The sequence below is a fragment of the Callionymus lyra genome, chromosome 6, assembly GCF_982586985.1.
Source record: "Callionymus lyra chromosome 6, fCalLyr1.hap1.1, whole genome shotgun sequence".
Classification (NCBI taxonomy): domain Eukaryota; kingdom Metazoa; phylum Chordata; class Actinopteri; order Syngnathiformes; family Callionymidae; genus Callionymus; species Callionymus lyra.
In genome coordinates, this window is record NC_141823.1 from 24,879,838 (window position 1) to 24,898,029 (window position 18,192).

At 37.6% G+C, this 18,192-nt stretch overlaps 1 protein-coding gene across 2 annotated transcripts; it reads left to right on the forward strand.

Moving 5' to 3' along the window:
• The first annotated feature begins 657 nt into the window (after window positions 1-657).
• Window positions 658-4,647, forward strand: slc35c1 (solute carrier family 35 member C1). Of its 2 annotated transcripts, XM_087794416.1 has the most exons (3): window positions 658-919; window positions 1,153-1,664; window positions 3,777-4,647. In XM_087794416.1, exons 2-3 carry the CDS (start codon window positions 1,184-1,186, stop codon window positions 4,355-4,357), a joined length of 1,062 nt encoding a protein of 353 aa, XP_087650542.1. In that variant the 5' UTR covers window positions 658-919; window positions 1,153-1,183; the 3' UTR covers window positions 4,358-4,647. The 2 variants fall into 2 exon arrangements, with proteins under 2 accessions (XP_087650542.1, XP_087650541.1); XM_087794415.1 differs by lacking the exon at window positions 658-919 and having other exon boundaries at window positions 1,082-1,664.
• Window positions 4,648-18,192: the final 13,545 nt, after the last annotated feature.

Here is an 18,192-nt window from a genome sequence, read left to right on the forward strand (position 1 = left end):
AAGAAAATACTGTGCAGTTTGGTAGAAACTAACTAAATGGACTTACATTTACTCAAGAAAAAATAGCAAAAATAACAAATGAAGAAATAACAAAGGAAACATTAATCATGACAAGCATTATAATCATAATACTGTAAAAAAAAAAAAAAAAAAAAAAATACAGTAGGTAGATACACAAATAATAACAGGGATAGATTATCCAAAAAGCAAATTAGACTAATGGGTATTTCTAAAAAAATTTTGAGCAGAATTTTTTTTTTATCTTGATTTAAATCTAGGTTAAAAAAAACATTTAGTAAATAACTACATATTTCATTTAATCACTGGATATCACAGTCTATTCTTAAACAATGCAGCGATTAATAAATCATAAAACCAAAATATTAAAGATGAAAATGGGAAAACGACTCAAAATTATAACAAATGGATTTTACATTTTAGATCTCATTTCGCATAAGTAGTATGAACAATAACTGACAAGTTCAATCTGTATTTTAAAATTATGTTCAATCAAATATATCACATTTATTTTAATTTGAATCAAACGAGAACACTGGGGTTAAAAGTCAAGTGTGGATTAGAGTAAAATACCAGTTTTTACAAACAGCGACACCCGATGGTGAGATTCGCTCACTACATGAAGCAGTCAGTGACAGACAGAACAAGCCGCTTGATCTGCGCTCGAGTATTTCTCCTCCTTTATTCAATTGTAATGATCCAAACTATTTCTTTTAAAGATAGTGTTCGGATTGAAACCAGCTAAACTGCGCAAAAGGCTGGATTAGTGACGGCGGACCAGGAAGTAAACCTCCCTCCACACTTCCTGTGAACCGCTTGATGTGTTTTAATCGCCATGATTAATCTAATCTAACGAACGGGAAACATAACGACATAGAAAGCGGATAAATATTCTCCACAGGTAAGACATTTGAATGCATTGTTTTTTTTACTGGATGACATTGTAATCTACGAGTAAACAGAAGGTGTAATACACTGAATAGTACGTTTAATTTCTGGAGTAGCGTCACTGCTGTGACGGCTATAAACAAACGAAGAAGAAGGTTGCGCATGCGCACTGAGCGCCGAGGGAGCTAGCGGCGGGTGTTTCTTCTGCTGATGTTTACGTTCCTCTCCCCGCGGGACCATGAACAGGACGCAGCTGAAGCGCTCCGGGATCCTGCGGATGGCTCTGGCCGGCTCGGACGCCATGGGTCACGACGGCCACGGGGAGACGTTCCTCCTCCGGGCGGCGAGGATAGCGTCGGTGGTCGCCGTGTACTGGTTCGTGTCCATCACCATGGTCTTCCTCAACAACTACCTGCTGGACTACGAGGACCTGAGCGCGCCTCTGTTCGTCACCTTCTTCCAGTGCCTGGTGACGGTGGCTCTGTGCTGGCTCATGCAGGCGCTGTCCGCCGCCTGCCCCTGGCTCATCGACTTCCCGTCGGTCAAGTTCAACCCGAAGACGTCGCGGGAGGTGCTGCCGCTGTCGGTCATCTTCATCTGCATGATCACCTTCAACAACCTGTGCCTCAAGAACGTCGGCGTGGCCTTCTACACCGTGGGTCGCTCCCTGAGCACCGTGTTCAACGTGGCCCTGTCGTACGCGGTGCTGAAGCAGAGCACGTCCCTGAAGGCGCTGCTGTGCTGCGGCGTCATCTTGGGTGAGTTGAAGAGGAGTAGCAGGAAAACTAGACAATATCGTTAAGGTGAAATGTATCGCGCTATTCTTTACCACGGTACTGTATCGATATACGACAGCACTGTATCAAGCATTTTTTGCCTTGGAAATCACATTTTATATCTTACCATAGTTTTTTTTTAATAAATAGATGGATAGATCAACTTTATAAACAAGAACAAAGTGCAAAAAAGAAGAAATAAGGGCAAGGGAAAACAAATCTAACTACAAAAAACATAGATAAAAGAAAAATAACACAAAGGGAACTATAAAAGATTAACATAGAATAGAATCATCTTTTCGCTCCACTCCTGCCCCCAAACTTGGAATAATCTATAGCCCGAGGAATGAATAAGTCCCTGAGTCTATTAGTGTTGCATCATGGGAGGAGCATTCGTGCACTCCATCTGCTTCTCTGTTCACTCATGAGTGTTCAGAGGATGACTGTCATCATCCATGATGGACAGTAGTTTGTCCAGTGATCTCCTCTCTGCAACTGTCACCAGTGAGTCCAGCTTCAGCGGTAACAGTTTGAATGGTTAAAATGGCCAAATGGTTTATAGTTTAACAATATGTGTGTAAAAGAAAATATATATTTGTATTTTTACTATAAACATGCAATTATTTATGCCGTTTGTTTGTTGTTTTTTACATTTAACTGTACTGATATTGCAACACTGGGAGATTCCGGTGAAAACTGAGCACAGGGGGATACAGTTGACTCCAGCAGCTTTTAAAGCTGATGTTTGTACATATTTTGGTTTCAAAATGAATGAAATTAGTTAGATTTTGGTCAAGAGTTAAATGGTCTGTAGATTCTGCAAGGCCAGAGTCAAGTACTCGGGCAATACTACAAATATATTGTTACTTCTACAGTATCCCAATCTATAGTATCTGTGTCCCTGTGTCGTAATGCTCATTTGTAGAACCACCTATAACTGTGGGTGTTAGCACATTACAATTTTTCCTATACATTTCTTGTAAAGGGAGAGTTCAGCCCCCATGAATAAGTCCCTGAGTCTATTAGTGTTGCATCTGGGAAGGAGCATTCGTGCTCCATCTGCTTCTCTGCTCACTGATGACAGTTTTCAGAGGATGACTATCTTCATCCAGATTTCTTAACTCTGAGGTCTGTGGATCAGAATCTACTTATGGTTCCACGCACACGGTTCAGGACCAGAGGAGAGAAACATTTTCAGGCTGTTGCTCCTAAACTTTGGAACGATCTTCCTCTCTCTTTGCGCTTGATGGAGTCTACTGACTCCTTTAACAAACAACTTAAGACATTTCTATTTGTTCAGGCTTTTCCTTGATTTTCTGGAACTCCTGTTGTGTTATCGGTTTTATCTTGATCTTTAAATTATATACTTTATTGAATATTGTTTTGATTGTTTAAGCGCTTTGTGACCCTGGTCTGGAAAAGCGCTATACAAATAAAAATGACTTACTTACTTAACTATTAACATGCAATTATTTACACCTTTGTTCATTTTTCTTTTGCAATTAAACTGTTCTGATATTGGGAGATTCCGGGGATGACTGAGGACGGGAGGATACAGTTAACTCCAGCAGCTTTTAAAGCTGATGTTTGTATATATTTTGGTTTCAAAACAAATTAGTTACGATTTTGTCAAGAGTCAAGTGGTCTGTAGATACTGCAAATATATTGTTGCTTCTACAGTATCCCAATCTATAGTATCGTCGCCCCTGTGTCGTGATGCTCATTTGTAGAACCACCTATAACTGTGGGTGTGTTATAACAATACAATTTTTTTCAATTCATTACATGTGAAGGGAGAGTTTAGCCAAAACTAAAACTAATCTTCTACCATCTTGTCGAGTAAGAGGTGGCAGTCGTTTATTTCCATATACTGGTCGTGAACACTTTTATTTGCTCAAACGAAACAAAAAACAAAAACGTCTGTTATCCTGAAGGTTTGCTGGTAAAGTTCAGCCTTTTGTCCGAAGCTAACGTTAGCGCAGTGATACCTCGAGTTATAACCATGTTGGTCATCGTGTGTGTATATTATGTTTCGCAATGACGATCTCATGCTCTTGCAATCGATATTGTTGATATATTGGCGTTTGTCTGCAGGTGGTTTCTGGCTGGGAGTGGACCAAGAGAACATGGCCGGGGCTCTGTCATGGTCCGGCGTCTTCTTCGGGGTTCTAGCAAGTGCCTGTGTGTCGCTGAACGCCATCTACACCAAGAAGGTGATGCCTGCAGTGGATGGAAACATCTGGAAACTCTCCTACTACAACAACATCAACGCCTGTGTCCTCTTCCTCCCACTCATTCTATTGTTCGGAGAGTTCGGTCGACTGGCTAGCTTCAGTCGCCTCATGGATATTGGATTCTGGTCTATGATGACACTTGGTGGAGTGTTTGGCTTTGCCATCGGGTACGTCACAGGACTTCAGATCAAGTACACGAGTCCACTGACGCACAACGTGTCGGGTACAGCCAAGGCCTGCACCCAGACTGTGATAGCAGTGATGTATAATTCTTACAGTAAGAGTCTCTTGTGGTGGACCAGTAACATGCTGGTGCTCGGGGGGTCTTCAGCCTACACCTGGGTCAAGAGTCGAGAAATGAAGAAGAATCCTCAGAAGGACACTCAAGACCAGGCCCGGGAGAAACTCCTGCCCGGTAAAAGCAGCAACATAGGAGTCTAACATTTGTTTTGGACATTTTTTTTTTAAAGCTGCAGTTGAAGTGTATTTTTGTGATGAACGTTTTTACAGTTTTCTGAAACTTTCTGCTGCTTCTTTCTCGACGGGCGACTGAGCAGTGTCTTATTTCTCCTGCTCCACTTCCATGTGAGGTAGGAAGTGGAGCAGCGGGACACTGTACACTCCAAATACAAGTGTTTGTGTGCCTCCACGCTTTTGTAGGACATGAATAAGTGAGTTTAAATAATGTGGTGACACAATATTTAATAAAAGAAGACCTTACAAAACGACAATCTTGCATTTCTTTACGATGGGTTAATAAATGTGATGTCGGTGATTGACTGGCGTTTTGCATTTCACTGCAAAAATGTCCTGTTTTATTCTTACGTTACTGGCAATAAAGCTGGTCCTTAGAATCTCACTGATCGATTCTTAAGGAGGTCCTTAGCAAGTCTTTAGATCAATGCTACTGAGGCGTCAGACTGTTTAAACCCCATTTAAATGAAAGTTTATATTCGCTAAAAACAAAAAAAGTTAAGCAAAAACCCTTTATTTTCTAGTAATTCCTGTGTGTCACAACCGATGACTCATTTGTAAATTCTAAAGTCAGCAGTTCTTTATTTAATAATGCAGCTGCAACTACTGTGTTTCTGCCACATGAGTTCACTCTAACAACTGCACATAGGCCACTGAAATATCAAAGATCGAGACTCTTACTCCTTTTATTTGTGTAAAATACACTAACTGGTTGAAAATAAAGCAGTCTGTCCGATAGAGAAGTTTGACCAGTCAAAGGCTTATAATGAAAAACCGAAGAATAAGATTCACCGTCTTCTATTATTCAGTACATGTATACACCTTGCACACAGATGGAACATAACTCTGGACACAAACCGGTTTTACTCCCCTTTGAGTCAGGGTATATTTCACCCTCCCCCACCTCCTCCTCTATTTGGTTTCTATTCTCGATTTCTGTCAAACATTGTTAAAAAAACAATGAAGCCGCAAATCTATTTGTTTAACAAAAGGAAAAACGTTTCTCGAACCAATATTGATCTGTTTGTGTTGCTCTAGCCACAAGGAATTTTCCGAAGACGATCAGGATTTTCAACAATGTTTATTTTTCCGTTTGTGTTCTTTCGCCACTTCACAATTTTATTTTCTCCAGAAGTGTTTGTTTTATGACACATGACACATCATTTTGACTGTATCTCGTGCGTTTTTAAAGAGTGCAATTCAATAAGTCGTAAATTATTTCTCATCACATATTCTATTTAAATGTCCTGGAATGCAGCAGAACTAACTCAATGACCCCGTGCGTTAAATTCTTGCATGAATTGCATGTCATTTTCCAGTGAGTTCATGTAATTCTTAATCATGATAGTCGCTTTATTGGTTTTGATTTTGTGTTGTGTTTTCATGAGGGCAAAGGTAGGTGCTGTCTCTGTGCTTTTCTCGCAGAATATTTAACCTATTGAGTCCTAGGATACCTGTGAGATTTCCCTTCATGTATTCCTATTAGCAGGAACCCAAGACCCAACCAAATATAATTAAACTTTATTTTTCCAGGAAGTCGTTTTCAAAGCAGCTTGTTTGTGAGCTCACAACTTTTTTATGACACCGCTTTCCTTCTGAATACTCATTTTCCTCAGAAGCTCCTGTAGAAGTCTTTCGTTAAAATACTTAACTTTTCAGTTAAAAGTGGTTAATGTTGTTATGCTGGTAGTAGCAGTAAGTATTTCTTAATTGAAATAAAAAAGTTACTCAAAGGCAAATATATTAAGAGGATTCAGCAAAAAAAACAATACATAAATTGGGGGACTTTTTTACAGATATTATTTTTTTATATCGAGAAATTATCCAGATTGTGGTTTAATGACACGATAGTCTGAAATATCAAATGTTGTTATTTATAAAGCTTTGATTTCATTCATTTATTTTCTACTGCTTTCTCCCTAACTGGGGTTGTGGGGAGACTGGAGCCTATCCCAGTATCTTAGGGCAAGAGGCAGGCGACACCCTGGACAGGATGCCAGTCAGTTGCAGGGCACACAAAGACAGACAACCATTCACACACACTCTCATAACTATGGACAATTTCCCCAAAGTTCTCAATCAACCTCTGTTTGTTTTTGGACTGTGGGAGAAAACTGGAGTGCCCGGAGTAAACCCATGCAACACGGGGAGAACATACAAACTCCACACAGAAAGGTTGGTTCGGCCTGGAATTGAACCAGTAACCTTCTTGCTGTGAGGCGACAGTGCGCCCGTTTATATGGAACAGATTTCTAAAAATAAAATAAAACATAAAATTGTAAAGTTAAGTTCTAGATCCCTAATGTAGAGGGTTGGAACTGAACTATATTACTCATAACTAACGTGAAACCCAACCCCCCTCACATTCAAATGTTAAAGTCTTCCTCTCCAAGATGCAGTAAGTCCCTCATCATGATGATGTTTTGAACTTATTACTTTATAAAGTTCTCCCCCGTCTAAAATCTCAGAGATTATTACCATATCATTATGGTGTTGTATGTTTAAAACTCCTCTTCCAGCCAGCTGTAATCACACCCCGCTTTGTTTATACAATGAGACCCTTGGAGGTGGAGACTTCCAGGATTTATGATGCGTTGTGACAAACCTACATGTTTAACCAATCACAGCACAGAGGGGTGGTAACGGCAAACAAGTTTTCAGTGGGCGGGGCTTAAGAACATTTTCTAACGTAAATATCTTTATTAAAAGAGAGTTTTGTGAAAACAGACACATACTGATGAGAACAATAGAGTTTCAACATCTACTTAAGATACACTTAAATAAACATAATTTGATAAAGAATTGGCATGAAACTGAGACAGAATTGTTGGTTAGTCAGTTGGGATGTTGACGCTGAGTCATAGTAAGTAAGTAAGTAAGTCATTTTTATTTGTATAGCGCTTTTCCAGACCAGAGTCACATAGCGCTTAAACAATCAAAACAATATTCAATAAAGTACATACTTTAAAGGGCAAGATAAAACTGATAACACAACAGAGTGGCACCTTTGAAAAATAAAATGATGTAGTTATAAGAAGCGAAAAATAGTTTTCTTCAGATTAAAATGTAGTTTGTAGTTGAACACTCCATTATATGCGAGTGATGCATTCGAAACAAAAATGTGTATGACTCAGAGTGTTGTACTGAATTCACTGAAACTGTTTTAAAGGATAAGATAAGATAAGATATTTCTTATCTTAGACAACACTCAACGTCTGATGTCAAGAACCTTTTTTTCTGCACAAAATGGTTTCCTGAAAAATGAAAGAGTACTATGATGTGAAAAGCATAAACCTGAGTCAACTCTTCCTCGTGTCTGGTCCTATCATGTTCCAGCAGCCCATCGGCAATATTCTCAGCGATGATTGACAGATCAAAGGCCGCTCGCATCATAGGAAGTCACTTGCGATTTTCTGTTTGTCAATTCTTGGTGCTGCTGCAGTGGAGTGCTGCAGGAGGTTGTGTCATTTAAACTGCTATTAAAGGCTTCGACCGCACGCTGCCCACTTCGTGACTGATAATGGCAGTGAGAAAGTCACGTGTTGTTGGTTATGCTACAGAATTGTTACGTTATTCTTGTTAGTTTGTTAAAGCTCTCAAATATGTCAGACAGCTTTCCCCACATCTGTGTCCTTCATTTTAAAACGACTTTTTCTGAATTAAACAATAAATACAAATTAAACAAGCATATACTTTCCAAAAATGTTTTGTTAGGGTTGAGATAGTTCATTTTAGAATTTGATCAGATAAAAATGAATTTTATCAGTAGGAACCTGTTCGTCCCATATTGAATAATACTTGTCAAAAATGACGAAAAACCCAATTTTTAAAAAGTGAAATTGACAGTCAATGACTTTGGTTTTCTGTCTATTAATTTTAATACTGATTACACCCAAAATAAAAGTGTATGCATTCTCGTCCTTGTGTTATATGACCTTGTGTTATATGAGGGTCAATGTAACCCTAAGGCCTGAAAACCAATGTGTTTGTTGTATCCTTTGTGTTGTCTGTGTATCAAGGTGAACGACCTCCCCCACTCCATATGTATTTATGGAAGCCAGGGAGGTCGTTCACCCTGACCCAGAGACAACACAAGGGATACCTCAAACACATTCATTTCCAGGCTTTCTGGTCACCTTGACCGCAAGATAACCCAAGGGTTAATTTTTTGGATATGTAAAACTTAAATGTAAAGAATATTACAGAAACAAAACTAAATTGATTTATATCAGCAAATGTGTTGAAACTATTGCATTATTTTTCTCTTTATTAGTTGATAGTGTCCAAAGAGAATCAAACTGAAAAGCTTTATTAGCCATTATGGCTCATACTTTTGTGCCTGAGGATCTTGTTGATTACTCAAGGCCTGAATACTCTTTAAAACGTTTACTTGTTTTCTGTCTTATAATATTGTTCAAATATTTAATTAATACAGATATAAAGGGTCAGACTATTAAAGTGTCTATATCCTGCTTTATTTGGATGTGTACCTTTGCTAACTTTGTAAAAGGTATTAAATATTGATGGCTTATTTCACATTATCCTGAGATAAAGGTTCCTGATCTTAATCTGTCTCAGGTTTCAGCCATTGAGCAACCTTTACTGAAGCAGTTCAGGTGTCTTTCATGCATAATGTGCCGCTGTGATCTTACCTTGCTCACTATTGAGCCCTTGAGCAAAATTCCATGAATCAAACCATGCCAACGTCTTACACCAGTCACACAGTGAGTGGTCTTTAGTTCACATCCCTTTCTTCAAATGGCCCCCCTCCCGTCGGTCCGTCCCCAGCTGGCTGGTGGTTATGGAAAAGATAAAAACCCGGAATTGAAGTCCTTGTGCACTAAATGAGCCGCAACGAGTCTGACAGCCTCATTGCTTCTGGCAAAATCTTGGGAGAATGACATCATAAACACTGACAGGGTCATTACAAGGACATCTGTTATCTGTCATCCCAGAAGTTGTTAACTTTCCATCTCCATCATCACAGCGGCGGAATCACGAGGCATCAGGAAACACATTTGTCTTCACACCCAGAAACAATGTAATGTTTAAAAGTTTCAGAGAAAAGGAAATGAGTTTGAATACATAAGTAGACACTAAGTCATTCCTTCAAGCCTCCAGTGAATTCTCGACATCATTTCACTCTTTCTTTCTGCTCGTTTCTCCTCTGCTTTGCTGTGCTATTTTTAATTCTGTTACTCACAGCTCATTCTGCAACTTTCAGAGCCTCTCAAATGAAAGGAATTTTACAGAAAAGTTACTACTAGTCCTTGTTTAACTGACTCAAGAGGAAGTACTTTGTTGTTAAATCAAACCACTCCCTGTGCCCACTATGCATATATTGTTTCGATTATAAAGTCACAAATGACACCAATCTTTTAGCAAGAGGTTCAGGTTTAAAACGCAAGACCAGTACATGACAATAGATCAGCGACAGAAGAAATTCACCACATCAACGCTTGATGGCGACAAAGTTTTGCTGTGATGAATATCCATGTTTTTTTTAAACTATATACTGTATATATATATATATATATATATATATATACAGTATATATATATATATATATATATATATATATATATATATATATATATATATATATATATGTGTGTATAAAGATAGATAGACAGATGTATAGATAGATGTATAGATAGATGTATAGATAGATGGATGGATGGATGGATAGATAGATAGATAGATAGATAGATAGATAGATAGATAGATAGATAGATAGATAGATAGATAGACAGACAGACAGACAGACAGACAGACAGACAGACAGACAGACAGACAGACAGAAAGACAGACAGACAGACAGACAGACAGACAGACAGACAGACAGACAGACAGACAGACAGACAGATAGATAGATAGATAGATAGATAGATAGATAGATAGATAGATAGATAGATAGATAGATAGATAGATAGATAGATAGATAGATAGATAGATAGATAGATAGATAGATAGATAGATAGATAGATAGATAGATAGATAGATAGAAAAAATAAAAATAAATAAATAAGACTCTTGGGCACCATTGATTTTTTGGTTATTGTTATATCTGGGTATGTATTGATAGGGCAGCGGTCAAGTGACACCCTGGAAAGCAGTCCACCTTCTCTGCATCCTTCTGAATTGTGCTGAATCTTGAGTTTTCCTTTGGTCATCCCAGAACGGCAGTTCTAGCCACTGACATACTGTGCTGCTGTGATTTGAAGACAGTCAGACACAGAGTGTTGCTCACATCTTGATGAAATGATATTTGACAAACAAACAATTAAAGCAATCCTCTCAATGAGGCTTACTTTAAAGCGACTGCAAACCAAACCTGGCACAGCGTTAATACCAACAACATGTCCTAATCCAGAGAGATCATCTCAACAATGTGTTTTATATCCATCCACTTACTGCTAATCCCAGCAGAAGAGGAAGGATTGACGGGCCTGATGACGATCATGATTGTCTTGTGATGCTTTTGAAGATCACAAACATCAGCATGACGACCAGCAGGGTGTTAATAATCATGACTGCTGCATCCTGTCGTCTTTTTTAATAATACAGAGATTATCCGCTCTGGTACTCAGCGTGGTCCTTTTCCGGCTGCGACAAAAGAGGCGTTCAGCTCTACCCCGGCTTGAATGTAAGAAATTTAAAATAAGAGCATTGTTATTGTAGTGTGGAGGAGGCCTGTGGAGCTGCCAGGGTGGCTCACCTGCAGAGACGCACAATCCCACTGAGTGAATACTTTGAAAGACTTTTATTATAGTTTCAACAATGATGAATTTCCTTTTAAATTATACTCAGCGTAGGCTACAGTAACTGTTGCTCAGTTTTTATTATTTCATTACACACAAATCACCTATAAATGCAGTTATGTAGTTAAAATTGTATTTTTTTAAATCACGCATTTTCAGGTGGTTCCAGATATGAACTTATTTATTTTCAGAATTCATTTCCAGATTTTTAATCTATAATACATTTACACCCATATATGTTTCCTAATATTCACAATAAAAAAAGTCCTAGATATTTATTAATACTTTTCTTCATCTTCACATTTATATTATAATGTTTTTTTTGTACTTTCTTTGCTATTTCCTAGTTCACTACCATATTTATGATTGTTTCCTATCTGAATTTATTTTCCTAATCTTCTTTTCTTCATGCTCCAAGGTATGTCCATGTTTATTCATATTGTAGCTTTATAAACAACTCTTAAAATCTGTCTGATGGGTTGAGAAGCACAATTAAGTCTTTTTAAAAAAACAACTACTTAGTGTTTTTTCACATCTCAAAACCTACATGGTCCACCTTTTGTGGCTGCTAGATAACTTTTTATCTTCCAAGGTCTCACACTTCAATGAGCCACAAATCCAACCAACTCTCAATCGTAATAAATCAAGAAATCTTGTTTGTTTAATTTGTCATATATAAATGGATAGTCTTCGCTTTCAAACCAGATACAGTGAAGTCGTAAAAAAATATCACTTGAGATTGAATGGAGGGTTGTTTTTTTTTTCAATTGTCCTTTAATTTATTCATCTTTATATACATACCTTCACCCGTGACCAAGAGAGGGAAAAGTACAATCTAAAATACAATAATGCACAGTGTGTCTTGTGCTGAGTCATGCATTGTTTAACAAAAGATATTAGAACAAGTGTTATTGTTGTACATAGAATATTCAATGAACAGCTAATTTCCTCATATTTTATATTTTATCTGGGAATGTTTGTACGATATTACAAAGACTTTGTGCAAGGATTTATGATTTATCATCCACATTTTCTTCCTTAATACTATCTTTGCAGCTCTAGTGTTCCATCAAGAGAAAGTGTTTGACCACCTAACATAATGGAGCTTGAAGGAAAGGTCTGTAATGTTCAGCTTGCATGTATATTAGGCTGCTGTGTTTATCTCTATGTTGTTTTGACCTTTCAAAGTATATATGTTAACTGTGTATTGTTATGATTGTTCAAGCGCTTTGTGACCCTGGTCTAGAAAGGCACTTTAAAATAACAATTACTTACTAACTTACATTAGCAAATTGAAGTGTACTATGAGAAAACTTATTATATATTAAATTGGAAGTAGTATACTTGAAGTTTACGTTTGACATACTATACTTCACAATAGTTTAACGATGTATACTTTTACGTATACTGACACTTTTTATGCAATGTACTTCAAATAGAGTATAATATTTTCTTTCTTTGGGCATTATTGTGATGATCCAGAAGTAAACTGTGCAAAGGATTATGGGAGCTGGTGATGGGTGGGAGAAAACCGACTTTTTGTGTTATTGTTAGAAACACACATTGAGCTGTTTAGTGTTGAGAATCAGAATCAGAACATACACTTTGAATCATGACTGTTTCCTTGTCTGTCTTGCCTTTGATCTTTGATGCAACTATCCTGACAAAAAAATTCTTTATTCGCCTCAACTCCAGAATCTACAGGTGAGCAGTCGTGAAGTATACTTCAAAATATACGCTAGAATGATATACCTTGGAACATTGGAAGTGTCTAGAATAGTGTACTTTGAGAATACTTCTATAAACTAAACTATAGACTTTGAGTTTATACTATTACACTGGTAGTATAGAGAGGAGTATCCTTAAAAGTACACTTCTTAAAATGTTCCAATTGTTATTTAATTTGTATTACATTACAAGTATGTATACCTTGGTACATTGACCATATATTATATTTATTCTTAAGTATACTTGATTAAAAATGAACTTTAAGTAAACTACTCTAATGGTGTTCATTCATCTGTAATTTTTTCCCTGCTCCTTTATAACAAACCAGCATTTTTCTTCAGTGAACATCACGCTAGTGTTTCTGCTCTCACAGGACGAGTGTATGCATGGTTTGTCAGATTTGTCCTGAAGGTGCGTTTGAATCATCGTCTCAGGTCTGTCTGGTCTGTGCGGTGGAAGCGACGCTGTCTGAGCTAATGGAAGAGCGTTCGACTCTCGACTCCAGCAGGTGGCCCCCGATGTTTGTTCTGTGAGATCATCTCATCATAAATTGATTGTATTTTTCCTCCCTTCTTGTCTGTCACACACACGATCAGGCAAGCACACAAGCATGCACATGTTTCCCTGAAGCCAAATTGCTCAATGGCTTCCGTTAAAGCCTCTGCTGACACAGCAGGAGGCTAACAGCGTCGGCGGAAACCAATTCTTTTATAAAACATCCACTTTTGATTCCAGAATATGTCCTTGGTTTGGATGCAAAATGAAGAATGACTTTAATTATGTTAGTTATCGACTTGAAACTCAGTTTTCAGAAGCAATTTGATGGTGGATTCACAAGGTCACGCCGGTGCTTATTCATTTTGTAATTGAACTTGCTTCAGAAGGACGTTTTCGGCCCATGAGCACAGAGGTCAAGCAGATGGGCTTCCCGGAACCTGGATCTGAGCTCCGGCTCAAGCGTGTCCACGACAGCCCACCCTTGGACAGAATGTCCATCCAGGGCGTAAGTGTGTGTGCGTCGTGTTCGCCCAGGAGTTGAGCTGCAGACTGTCCAACATGTGCCATCATCGAGAAACACACTGAGAGGATTTGCTAAACTTAGCTCCGACTCGTGAGTTGCAGACGGCCGCTGTGCTCCCTGCAGCTTTGCGCCGGACATCTTTTTAAGCTGCGACTATCAAACAAGGAGCTGCTCACTGAATAGTACATGTTCGCCAACAACTTAATGTATTTTGGATGAAGCAAATTGAATAGTACAAGAGTCTTAAAATAAAAGACGACACAAGATAGACCTAGTTTCCCCTTGTGAAGACCAGTGAACATGATTCAGTAAAATACATTTAGAACTATTTTTTTTGTTTTTTTTTCCAGAGGAAATAAAGTTTTTAGAGAGTGGATTTGTTCTGTTGAACTCTTGCTCTCTGTGGATGATGTCACGCCACTAAAAATGTTTTTACAAGGCTGCTAATCTAAAGTAGAGAACACTCCACCCACACACGCGAGCAGGTGAATCCCCACCTTTCCATCTCTCTATGTACAAAAGTGTAAGCTTCAGTGCATGTGCAGGGAGACCTGTGAAGGGGGAGGAGCAAAGAACAGTCTACCTGACAGTCAGCGCAGAGGGAGAAACTACGTCACCACCTGAGGAATATCTTTATCGAGCAACTATAATTCATAAATAAGTGGCAGATTAATTAAATTGAAAAGGGGGAGAAACACAAGACATCCACAGGTGAGTTGGTTTAGACTAGATAAGTATATTACAAAAATGTAATTTATTCTCTTGTATTAGCTGGAGCAACACATTATGAGACTTATAGTGTGATTTGTGACTGTTTTTAACAATTGTATTATAAGATCATGGACAATAATACAATTATTGTGGCTACATTTAACCTAAAAGAATATATAAGGAAATTAAAAGGTGTATCGAAAAATGAAATTAAAAAAAATATATATTTTTTACTTTAGATGAAAATTATTATATTTTTTTTTAATTAAAAAATATACCTTAATTGGCCGTTGACTCTGCTATTTAGAAATTCATAATAAGGAATTTCTAATACGTTTTTGATTGGTCATAGAAAATAAGATAAATCAAAACATTCTGAATAAACACTAATGACTAACTCGATTCCGATATGGTCAAAATGAATGTGAAATTAACCAGTTAGAACTGTTGTTTTATGACAGAAGATCTACAGGAAACTCACGTTCATGGTCAGAAAATGCATTATTATGAGTTGAGCTGGAGTCAGGATCTTTCTTATGCCAGATTTCACATTAAGTTCGATTTCATTTGAATCCACACAACAATGGATCCTATGTTATGTTGTTATTATGACTGTAGTTTCTACAAATGACATGATTGGTGTTATCAACAAATCGATTGGCCCCATAAACATCCTTCTTACTATATTGACTTGAAAGTTTAAAACGTTTTTTAATCTCCTCTTTAGCTTTAACATATAATAGCTGTGTCACTGAGTTCCTGCAGATTCACCATCAATAAGAAATGGAGCTCATGCCTTTCATGCTTGGGTGTGTCATGTGTGTCACGGCGACGTGTCTCATCTGCACTGGAGTCCTGCTGTTGTAAGTGCAAATCAGACACTTCACTGACTACCTGGAGAACTTCAAAGTGTTACATTTGTCGTCAGAGGATGTGAAATAATGTCATTTAGAGCGTGTAAGGTAAAAGCATCACCAGCAGTGACGTTCATCCCTAATGCTGTGGCAGAAGAAAATCCACTGAAGATGTATTCAGTCCTTTATGCTCTCTCTCTCTCTGTCTCTCAGTCACTCTGGCTTAAAACGCCTCAACAATGGAATCCTAGGATGGACGAATGTGCTTTAACCTAAACTTTAGAACACCTATGAAATCTCTAAATGTTTTGTCTCTTCTCAATTGATAAAAATTATATTATTTTAGATCAAACATCTTTATTAACTTCACTCCCAAATGCTGGAGATTTGAACATAAAATACTCTGACCTCAAGACGACGCCTTAACTCTGCAGTGTTAACCTGATTGTAGTGTCGATATTGTCTATTCTTAATGCACTGAAACAGTCGCAGCTTTAATTAAAGCGTGTCTTCAGTGCCAACAGTTTAATGCACTATTTAAGAGATGATATATGTTATTCCCCATCAATAGCTATTGTACTAACAAAAACAGTGTTGATTCCATGTTTTCCTTTGTATCTTTAAGTCACATGACACACACACGAAAGGGTCGTCTAATACTATTTTTAATGACTGTACCTGGAAAAGATCTGAGACGGTGTCAACCTCAACTTTAATTATTCAAGAATTGCGTCGGCTTAAAGGGACAAATTCCTTTAATAACGCAGTCGTCTATCCCCCAAGACCAACGTTTAGTGACACCAGAGATATTCCTGAGATTTCAGAACAATCTTACACACCACATTGTTTTGTTTGGTGTTTCTGCTACTTCTGCACTAACAAGTTAGGAATGAATCCACTGAGTTGCCTTCAGCCAGATATAACCTTAGCGTACATTAAGTACAGTTGTAAATAAGACATCAATTTGCATTCAAGCAACTTAGTAAACAAGTCTTTAAAAGTTTAAATACAGGTTGTTTTTGTAAATGCTCATTTTGATGTAGAAACTTCTTTCATCTTTAGAATTTCACCGCGACTGCTCAAGTATCTGTGTGTACTTGCCGTGTCTTGAAAAGTACTGCTCAGGTATGGAGTGTGAGGGGAGATTTGCTTTCATCTTCATGGAAAAAGATGGATTATGGTAATATGATGAGATCTTGGGTTCAATTTGAGTTGAAATAATCAGGACTAGGACGTTTTATTTTCAGATAAAAAGTTAAATGTGTGATGTCATCAAGACAGGATAGAACAGCACCAACTTCTTGAGAAATTCTTATATATAGGTGTGTTTTGTTCACATAGCTCCATCATGACGGAGATCTAGCACAAATATGTGGTTGATTCTTTAACATCGAGGATCCAGGTACTCTCTCTCTCTCGACTGTTGTGAAGGTAGTCTTTTCTCAGTTTAAAAATATATTCTCTCCTCAAATGGCAACTTTAAGTCTTTAAGATGACTTTGGTAATTTGCCAATGAAATGAAACCGATCTCAGTGTGATCCTCTGGATAACAAGAGTGTCCCTGGTTGTCGTCTTCTACCTCGTATGAGCTAAACATCCTTCTAGCTCCATCTCTACACATTTGTTTTGTGCATAAAGCATCTGTCAGTTTCTATTCAAACTCAAGTGACAAACTGAAAGCGAGTATACAGACTGAGCAGTTTTCTCAGTGTGTGAGGAGCAGAGAAAGGACTGTGTGGAGACCAACAGTGTGGTAGATGATGGAGAGGAGGACAAGAGACAAAATGGAGAAGATAATGAAGAACTCCTTCCACCTTCACTGTGATGAACAGAGGCTGTTAGAGCGCCAGACACCTGCAGCATCAGAGCAGGACGTGTTCTCTGTCCTGCCAGAAGCTGTAATGTAGCTGCATCAATTCCAAATAACGAAACACCTTTTTTTTCGTTGTAACGTTCGTGTTTAGCTCTTAAAAGGAGTCCGAAGAATAAATAAAGCTTTGAAAAAAGAAGAGAAAGTGTGCATTGAAGAACTTAAAATGTCAATCAATAAAACCGAAGAAGTTAATTCAACTTGTTTCTCAAAAAATAATCTTTTTACTTCATTGTAGATCTTTATCTTTTTTTAGGTACTATGAGTTCCAGACAGACATTTATCTGAAGAGCCAGGGTTGAAGAAAACCAAAATAAACTTCCTTTTAAGATTTAGCATTTTTAACTTCATTTGCTCCAACTTTAAAAAAAAGAATTGAAGTTAAAAGATTTGTTAATTATCGCACCTCAGTGTAACTATCACTGTTGTGATTCCTTATAATACATATTGTTATAATGCTGAATAGGAACTACCATTGACAAATGGATTTCAACTAAACGTGAAGAGGATTCTGGGTAACAACGTCATATTTTTCTTTATTTTTCAAACCCTGGGATGGAAAAATAAAACTAGAAGAAGTTGTACAAACTTACCAGCACACAGATGAAATGTGGAATACAGAGGCGGAAAAGGAAGAGATAATTAAATAAATAAACATCGCTAATATCAGTATTTTCTATAGTTATTCCTTTTATTTTCATATGTACTTCACAGCAGTAACGTAGTCATGAACAAAGCAGAATCAAAATTTTAAGTAGGAGAAAAGCAGAATAAGAAGCATATGTTTTGTGTTTAAGCAACTTTGACAGGATCTTACCAACACCTTTGTGACAAAAATGAAATTGTATTTAATCTA

What these genes read in the sequence shown, in the direction of transcription:
- slc35c1 (XM_087794415.1), top strand. Translation starts at nt 1,145, where the DNA reads ATGAACAGGACGCAGCTGAAGCGCTCCGGGATCCTGCGGATGGCTCTG. An exon ending in GTGCTGCGGCGTCATCTTGG is followed by an intron (nt 1,665 to 3,776) that starts GTGAGTTGAAGA and finishes GTTTGTCTGCAG; the next exon opens with GTGGTTTCTGGCTGGGAGTG.